The following is an 8,952-nucleotide window of genomic DNA, read 5'->3' on the forward strand; positions in this document are numbered from 1 at the left end:
GGTGGGTTGCAGGCTCCTTGCAGGGGTCCCTGGAGCCCCTTGACCCTGGCCCCCCACAGGTGCAAGCAGGCACTATCCACCCAGCTGTAACCTCACTGCGGGCCAAGGCAACGGAAGCACAGGCCGGGGGCTTCCTGCTCATCCAGGCCCCCCGTGACCGCCCTGCTCGGCCTGGCACCACAGTATCCGTGGTGCTCAAGGACATCAGCCCTGTTGCCCCCTCCCACTTCTACTACCTGGTGAGTTTGGCACCCCCTTAAAGCTCCCAGGGGGCAGGGGAGGGGCTGCATCTGGTTGGGTGCCCTTTGCTGGGTCGCCCTAGAGCCCCTGCAGCCCCATCTGTGATGACAGGAGATTGCATCAGCAAGTGCTCAGGGTTTGGGGCGAGGAGGTCAATATTGGTCCAGCTCAGCACTCTCTAGGGGTGCTGAAGGGGGCTGGACACCTCCTGCTGCCCCCCACGCTTCCCAGCTTGGCTCCTTGCCCCCGGCAGATTGTCAGCCGTGGGGCTATCGTCTCGGCCCACTGGGTGACCCGCAGCTACTCCACAGTCATCTCGGTGCCCATCACCCACGCACTAGTCCCGGCCTTCCGCCTCGTGGCCTACTACCACCTGAATGGGCAGGTGGTGGCCAATGCCGTCTGGATCGATGTGGAGGACTCCTGTGAGGGCAAGGTACTGGCTAGGGGTGGGGGCCCCTGGGATGGGCTGGGGAGGTTGATAGTGGGCTAGGCTGGCCTGGCAGGGTGAGGGGTGGGCTATGGGGCCAGGGTGGCATGGGGATGACTGTGGGGCTTGGGGTTGGGTGGACCTGGTGGGGGGGCTGGGGTGGGGGGGTGCCATGAGGTGGGGGGCACCCCCTTGACCTCCCTGTCTTCCCTGCCCCAGCTGGAGCTTGGTGTGGCATCCCAGAGTGAGGCACTGCGGCCCCATGAGACCCTGGCCCTCTCCATCTCCACTGACACCCGTGCCTCAGTTTCCCTGGTGGATGCCGACTCGGCTGTCTATCTCTTGAACAGCCGCAACCGCCTCACATCTGCAAAGGTACCACCACCCCCTGTAACCCCAACCTTTGACTCCTGAGGGGGTGTGGATGCTGTCCAGCTTTAGCTTTGGCTTCTGATTGCTGACCTCAATGCGTGACCCATCTGTTGGGGTTAGGGGTTGGCTAGCTATTGGCCATTACTAGACGTGCACTGATACATCGAGCCAATATTGGATCGGTACTGATATAAAGCAAATTGGCTGTATCAGAAATCGGCCTGATGCGGTTGATAATTTGGCTGATGAATGCCATGTGTGCGCGCAGCCACAGCGCAGCACTCAGGCAGCCAGGAGCACAGCCCGGCAGTATGGAAAGCTGCCTCCGGCTGGGAAGTCCATTGTGGTGGCAGGGGAGGGGGGGAGGGAAGGGGTGTGTGGGTGGGGCAGATCAACACCCCCCACAGTGAAGGAGGGGGCAGGGGGAGGGGCAGGCACTGCCCAACTGGGATGGGGTGGGCACAGGACAGCCGTGGTTTTGAGGGGGACACCTCCTGCCGCTACTGCTTGCACCCTGGAGGGCATAGGGTGGGGGGTGTGTGCCCCCAGACCTATGTGGGGAGGGGTGGGAGGGATGCAGCTGTGGGCTGGAGCCGGGGATGTGCCAGGCTCTTCTCACCAGGGCTTGGGGAGGGGGCTACAGCCACCCCAGATTTCACCATAGCTCCCTCCCAGTGCTGCTGCTGCTGTGCGCCTGGCACAGCCCTGGCTGTACCCGGCATGTGGGGGGAAGCAGGGGTTGAGCCAGGAAGAGCCAGGGATGTGCCAGGTATGCAGCGGCGGCAGAGCTGGGAGGGAGCTATGGCGAAATCTGGGGTGACTGCAACCCTTTTCATAGCCCCTGCTCCAAGCCCAGCCCCCAGCGAGAAGAGCCTGGAGCAGCCATGGCTCCAGCCCGCAGCTCCAGCCCGCCTGCTCCACCCTGCCGAGATCTGGGGGCACATTGCCCCCCCACCACCTGTGCCCTCCCAGGTTGCAAGAAGTGGCGGGGGGGCCCCCCCCCCCGCCAATGAGTCGCAGCTCCGTTCTGTGCCCGCCCTACCCCAGCTGGGCAGCGCCTGCCCCTTCCCCTGCTCCTACCCCTTCCTTCACTGTGGGGCGGGGGTTTGATCTGCTCCACCAACACGCCTTCCTTCCCCCCTCCTCTTTCACCACAATGGACTTGCCAGCTGGAGGCAGATCTCCACACTATTTTGGAAATTGGATCGGTATTGGCCGATATGACTCCTTAAAAATTGGACATCGGTATCACCCCCCAAAATCGCTAGTGGTGCATCCCTAACCATGACCCATGACCCACCGTTTGACCCAGGATGGGTGACTCTTGATGAGTGGAGTTTGATATGATCTCCTAGCTCTGACTGGTGGGTGGTGGTATGCAGTGCCCAAGAGCCATCCAACCCATGGCTACTTCCTAGGGTCAGGATGTGACCTGTGACCCCTTGGGTTTGACCTCGAGGGGGTCATGGGGTTGAAGCTTCTGAATGGAAGGCCCCATCCCATGTCCTGGGGGGAAATTTGGGTTTTAGGGTTGAGGGAAGCTTGGAGGAGATGATAATGTCATCTTTTGTGTCCCTGCCCCCTCTCCATCCATCCCTCCTCCATCCCATCTCCCCACCCCCATCAAATGCTCCCCTGTCCGTCTCTCCATGCCTCCATTCACCCACTCCTCTGCCCATCCCCTCCAACATTCTGTCCATCTATCTGTTCATCTGTCCATGCATTCTTTCAACCCCTCAAACACTCCTACGTGTCTGTTCATCCTTCTGTTTCTCCATTCTTTCTCTCAAACTCTGTCTGACTCCATTCCTCCAACCAATCCCTCAAACGTTCCTTCTTTTTTTGTATTTATCCATCTGTTCACTCAATCCCTCCTCTGTCTGTTCATCCATCCATTCAACCTATCACCACTGCTATCTTCCTGTATGTCCATCCATCTACTTCCCTGTCCATCCCATCAAATGTTCTATCATTCTTCTTTGACTCCATCCATCCTTTCAAATACTAACATCCATCTGTCCACCTGTCCATCCACTCAACTACTCCATACCTCCCATCTTTTTGTCCATCCATCCATCCATACATCCACTCAACCCTGCAACTATTCCCACCTGTCTGTTTATCCATTTTTTCTTTTTCTTCCCTGCATTCCCTCAAACGCTGCATCCTTTCATCCATCCATCTTGTCTGACACAACATCTATCCATCCTTTTCTCCATCCACTCAACCTCTCAACACTCCCACCTCTATTCCATCCATCTCTCCATCCACCCCCCTGCCCCCTGGTTCAGGTGTTTGAGGCTCTGAATGGCCATGACCTGGGCTGCTCACCAGGGGGTGGAGCCAACACCCTGGGGGTCTTCACAGATGCTGGCCTGGCCCTGCGTGCTGGGGACCTGCACAGCACCATCCGGACGGGTGAGATTGGGCTGGGGAGTAGAGAAGGGGGTCCCCTGGGCTGATGGGAGCAGACCAAGGCAGCTGGGGAACACTTTGTGACTCCATGATGACCTTTGTTCCCAGGTCATGGGTGCAGCATGGATGCCCCCCGGAAGAAGCGCTCACTCGACTTCCAGAGGAAGCTGCAGGAGAAGGGTGAGTGCTGGGGAGAGGAGGGGACTTGAGGTCTGTCCACCTGTCTGTCCCTGCACTTGAATATCTGTCTATCCTCTCTCCACCCCCATGCGCAGCCACTCACCCATGCCTTCCTCTGTCCATGTGTCCTTCCATCTGTCCCCCAGCACAACCATTTGTCCATCTGTTTGTCCATCCATCCAAATTCTCAACCCTTCAGACACCCCCTGCCTTATTCTGTTTAGCCAGCTAGCCATCAGTCTGTCCATCCATCCATCCGCCCACCTATCTATCTTCATGTGCCCCCTCCATCCGTTCCCAAGCATAGCCATCCATCTGGGCATCCATCCATTCATCCCCAAGCACAGCTGTCCACCCATCCAACCATCTCTCCTTTTCTCCATCTCTAACTCTATCTGTCCAGCCATGCTCAGGCACAGCCAGACACCCATTCCTTTTTCCATCCATTCTATCCATTGCTTCCCTAAGCACAGCCATCTATCCATCTGTCCGTCCATGTACCCCATCCATCCATCCATGCCCAAGTACAGCCAGCTACCTATCCCTTCCTTCGTCTATCTCTTCCCAAGATAGCCATCTGTCCATGTACTCATTCATCCATCCATCCATCCTCAAGCACAGCTGTCTATCCACCCACTCAGTCATCTTTCTGTCCTTTCATCCATCTTTCCTTCCTTTCATCTGTCATTCCCTACATCCATCCTTCTATGCACACATACAGCCAACCACTCACTGCTTTCTTTGTCCATCCTTCTATCTATCCAGTGCCCAAGCACAGCTGTCTGTCCAGCTACTTACCTATCTGTCTGTCCAGCTGGTCACTCCTTCACTCCCTCCCTTCCTCCCTCCATCCATACCCAAGGACAGCCAACCATCCATCCCTTCCTTTGTCCATCCTTCCATCCATCTTTCTCAAGCACAACTGTCTGTCGGTCTTCTTGTCTGTCCTGGCATCTGTCCATCCATGCCCGAGTACAGCCAACCACCCATCTTTTTCTCTGTTTTTCCATCTGTTCATTCCTCCTGAAGGACAGCCATCTATCAACACATCTGTTCATTGGTCCATTGTTTTATCCATATCCAAACCCACCCATCCACGTGCCTACCCACCATCTTGTCTGTCTGTCCACCCCACCAGCTCTAACACTGCCCCCCTTCCCTCCAGCTGGGCGTTACCAGGGTGATGAGCGGCTGCAGCGGTGTTGCCGGGATGGACTGACAGCAGTACCCATGCGGCGCTCGTGCGAGGACCGGGCTGCCCGTATCCCCAGCTCTGCCACCCGCTGCCGCAGCGCCTTCCTTGACTGCTGCACCTTCGCCACCAACCTCCGGCGCCAGAATTGGCTCCGCCGTCCCCCTGGGCTGGCCCGTGGTATGATCCCCCGGATGCCTGGGTCCTGGAAAATGGGATGAGGAGGCCCGGACGCCTGGGTTCACACCTCGGGGAGAAGCCTGGATGCTTGAATCTGCACCCCTAGGGAGGGCAGCCCGGATGCCTGGGTTCTGACCCCAGGGAGGAGTTCTGGGAGCTTGGGTGTGAGGAGAAGGGCTGGGAGCCCGGATGTTGGGGTCAATCCCTACTCTGTGGGGTGGGAGCAGGGGGTCTGGGAGCCTGGATGCCTGGGTTCTCTGGGAGGGGAATGGGGGGTGGGGTTTGGGTAAGAGGTGACAAGGGTGTAACCCATATTTGAGGGGGGGGTCCTTCTCTCTGACCCTCCCTCCCCGCTCCCCTACCCCAGCCCAAGCCATGGAGGACGAGAATGAGTTCTTCGACGATGACTTTCTTCAGCCACGGAGCGTCTTCCCTGAGAGCTGGCTCTGGAAGACCCTCACTGTGGAGGGCACCAGCCGGTCAGAGGCCTGCCCCTCCCTGTGCCCCTTGGCCCCTCCCATGCCCCTTGCTCCACCCTGACCCTTCCCCCACTCCTGTCTTTGCCCCTAGGCAGAGCTTCCTGGTGCCCGACTCCATCACCACGTGGGAGATCCAGGCTGTCAGCATGTCGCCCCGCACCGGTGAGTGCCCTTCACTCCTGCCCTGCCCAGCCCTGCTGGTGTCCTTCACTCCTGACCCGCAGACCTCTGCCCCACCCAGCTCTGATGGTGCCCCTCACTCCGAAGCTGCAGCTCTCTGCTCCCCTCCTGGCCTTGCTGGTGCCCCTCACTCCTGACCTACAGCCTCCTGCCCTCTTGGCCCCCCATTCTCACACCCGTCCCCCTGCCCAGGACTGTGCGTCTCGTCCCCACTGCGTGTCCCGGTGACCCAGGACTTCCATGTCTCACTGCGGCTGCCCTACAGCGTGCGGCGCTTCGAGCAGCTGCAGATCACACCTGTGCTCTACAACCATGGGCCTGAGCCCCTTGATGTGAGACCCTCCTGCCCCCCTGAGTCCCCCACTGGACCCCTCCAGCCTGGTCTACAGGCCCCCCCTTCCCCATGTGATGTGGGGGGTGCACCAGGATTGTGCCTGACCCCTGTCCCCTGCCCCTTGCAGGTGCGAGTGCAGCTGGAACTGGAAGAGGGTATTTGTGCACCTTCAGGGGGTGGGCAGCAGCAGGTGCAGGTGCCAAGCCAGGGGGCGCTGGCTGTGCCCTTTTCCCTGGTGCCCTTGGGGGCAGCTGACATCCCCATCACTGTCAGTGCCCGTGGGCAGTTCGGTGTTGGCGACAGCATCACCCGCACCCTCCACGTTGAGGTGGGTCCTGACCACTGACCCTGCCCTGACCTCTTCCTCCTCACCTCGACTCCACCGTGATCTCTTCCTGACCCTGTGACCTCTGATTCCCCCATTTTTCCTGACCCTTGACCCTACCTTGATCCCTAAGCTCTTTGTGATCCCACCCTGACCTCTGACGTACAGTAATCCCTGACCTCTTCCTGACCCTACTCTGATCCCTAAGCTTCTCTTGATCTCGGACCTCTTCCTAAGCCTTGGCTCTGCCTGAATCCCTGACCTCTTATTGACTCCCCAACCCCATCTTGACTTCTTCATGGCCCCTGATGCCATTCTGACCACTTCTGAACCTGCATTGATGCCTGTCCCTTCCCTGATCCCTAAGCTTCCCCTGACCGTTGACCTTTGACCCTGCCCCCTGACCACTTCCTGCTCCCTGGCACCCCTCCCTCTGCTTCCACCCCGACTCCTTGCCCCGCTTCCCCCACTCTGGCCTATGACTTGCCTTTGTTCTGGTTCTTCTCCCTACGTCAGCCCTGACACTCTCCTCCTCCCCTCTCCTGCAGAGAGAAGGGGCCCCCTGCTTGGAGGAGATGACCTACTCACTGGACTCTGCTGGTGGGAGATGCCCCCCTGGGGGTGTGGTGTTTGGGCAGGGCCTATGGGGGTGCTGCCCAGCTTGAGGGGTCCTTTCAAGGACACCTGAGGTGGGGCAGGGTGGGATGGGGAGGTTGGATGGGGGCAGGGGCCTAGAGGGCTCAGGGGGTGGGTCTATTAGGTGAGGGGCAGTGGGGAGCCTGGTCTGGTCTCTGACCCCCACCCCCATCATGGCTCCCCCTAGATGGGCACTTACGCTCCCTGGAGATCCCGGGGCAAGTGCCATCCAACGTGCTGCCCGACGGGGACTTCAAGATGAGCGTCCGTGTCACAGGTAGGACCATGCATGCATCTGTCCATAGCTGTATCTGTCCATGTGTCTGGCCTGGCTGGTCTGTGAGTCCACCTGCGGCCTAGGCATCCATCCGTGGGTTGGCTGGGCCAGGTGTCTGTCTATGGCTTGGCTGGTCCTTCTGTCCCTTTGCTGGTCCACGTGTCTGTCTGTGGTCTGGCAGGTTTGTGTGACTGTCCACAACCTGACTGGCCTGTTTGGTGGCCCCGTCTGTCTGCATGTCTGTCTGTGGCTCCGCCCCCCCCCTCACGTGTCTGTCTGTGGTCTGGCAGGTTTGTGTGACTGTCCACAACCTGACTGGCCTGTTTGGTGGCCCCGTCTGTCTGCATGTCTGTCTGTGGCTCGGCCACTCCATGTGCCAGCGTGCTGGTCTGTGTGTCGGTCTGTGGTTCAGCAAGTCCACGCATCTGTCTGTGACTCAGCTGGTCTGTGTGTCCATCCATGGTCCTGCTAGTTCGTGTGTCTGTCCATGGCTCGACTAGTCTGTGTGTATCTGCTCATGGTCCACTTGGTCCATGAGTCTCTCTGTAGCTCAGCCAGTCTCTGTCTGTCTGTTAGTCTGTGCATGCTGGTCTGTGTGTCTATCTGTGGTTCAGCTGGTCTGTGTGTCTGTCCATGGCTCACTTAGTCCATATTTCATAGACATAGATTTCATAGACATCAGGGCTGGAAGGGACCTTGGAAGATCATCGAGTCCAGCCCTCTGCCCCAGGGGCAGGAAGTCAGCTGGGGTCATAGGATCCCAGCAAGATAAGCATCCAGTTTGCTCTTGAAGGTGTTCAGTGTGGGCGCTTGAACCACCTCCGGTGGCAGGCTGTTCCAGACCTTGGGGGCTCGGACAGTAAAGAAATTCTTTCTTATGAAGAATTCCTTATGTGTCTGTTGGTTTGTGTTTCTGCCCATGGCCTGGCTTAACCATGTTCTTGTGTCTGTCTGTTGGTTCATGTTTGTCTGTGGCTCTGCTGGTCCATGTTCCTGTGACCCGGCAGGTCCATGTGTTCATCCATGGCCCTGTCCATCCATGTGTCTATCGATGGCCAGGCCAGTCTGTGTGTCTGTCTGCTGGTCTGTGTATCCATTTGTGGCTCTACTGGTCCATCTGTTTTTGGCTTGGAAGGCCTGTGCTTCTGTCCACGGCCCATCTGGTCTGTATGTCTGTGGCCTGTATGTGTTCGTCTGTGCCTTGGCCAGTCCGCATGTCTGTCTGTTGGTCTGCGTATCTATCTGTGGTTTGGCTGGTCTGTGTGGCTGTCTGTGGCTCTGTTAGTCCGTTTATCTATGGCCTGGCAGGTCCATATGTCTCTCTGTGGCCTGGCTGGTTTATGTGTCTGTCCATGGTTCAGCCAGTCTGTGTGTGTGGCTGTAGCTCTTCTGGTCCGTGGCCTGGATGGTCTGTGACCTCCCCACCCCATCCCTGTTGCAGCGGATGAGGCAGGGGATGTGCTGGAGAGTGCACTGTCACCCGAGGGGCTGTCGCGGCTGCTGCGGGTGCCATATGGTTGTGCGGAGCAGACCATGTTCTTCATGGCACCGGGGCTCTATGCCATGCGCTACCTGGATGAGACAGAGCAGTGGGACCAACTTTCACCCGACCGCAAGGAGGAGGGGCTCCAGAACCTGCGCACTGGTCAGCACGGGCGGGAGAGAGGCCATGGGGCAGAGGGGCACAGGGGTGGAAGGGGGGTGGGGGGAAA

At 58.6% G+C, this 8,952-nt stretch overlaps 1 protein-coding gene across 1 annotated transcript in view; it reads left to right on the forward strand.

Annotated features, from left to right (window-relative positions):
* The window catches only part of LOC102383747 (complement C4), a 26,447-nt gene that overhangs the window by 7,128 nt on the left and 10,367 nt on the right, over positions 1-8,952 (forward strand). Inside the window, exons 12-24 of the mRNA XM_025192942.1 lie at positions 60-239; positions 494-676; positions 890-1,045; positions 3,334-3,460; positions 3,566-3,637; positions 4,803-5,009; positions 5,377-5,488; positions 5,580-5,650; positions 5,861-6,000; positions 6,130-6,330; positions 6,876-6,927; positions 7,151-7,240; positions 8,682-8,885. Of these exons, the coding sequence (XP_025048727.1) occupies positions 60-239; positions 494-676; positions 890-1,045; positions 3,334-3,460; positions 3,566-3,637; positions 4,803-5,009; positions 5,377-5,488; positions 5,580-5,650; positions 5,861-6,000; positions 6,130-6,330; positions 6,876-6,927; positions 7,151-7,240; positions 8,682-8,885 (1,795 nt within the window). The remainder of the gene's footprint in view (positions 1-59; positions 240-493; positions 677-889; positions 1,046-3,333; positions 3,461-3,565; positions 3,638-4,802; positions 5,010-5,376; positions 5,489-5,579; positions 5,651-5,860; positions 6,001-6,129; positions 6,331-6,875; positions 6,928-7,150; positions 7,241-8,681; positions 8,886-8,952) is intronic.

The sequence above is a fragment of the Alligator sinensis genome, unplaced genomic scaffold, assembly GCF_000455745.1.
Source record: "Alligator sinensis unplaced genomic scaffold, ASM45574v1 scaffold184_1, whole genome shotgun sequence".
Taxonomy (NCBI): domain Eukaryota; kingdom Metazoa; phylum Chordata; order Crocodylia; family Alligatoridae; genus Alligator; species Alligator sinensis.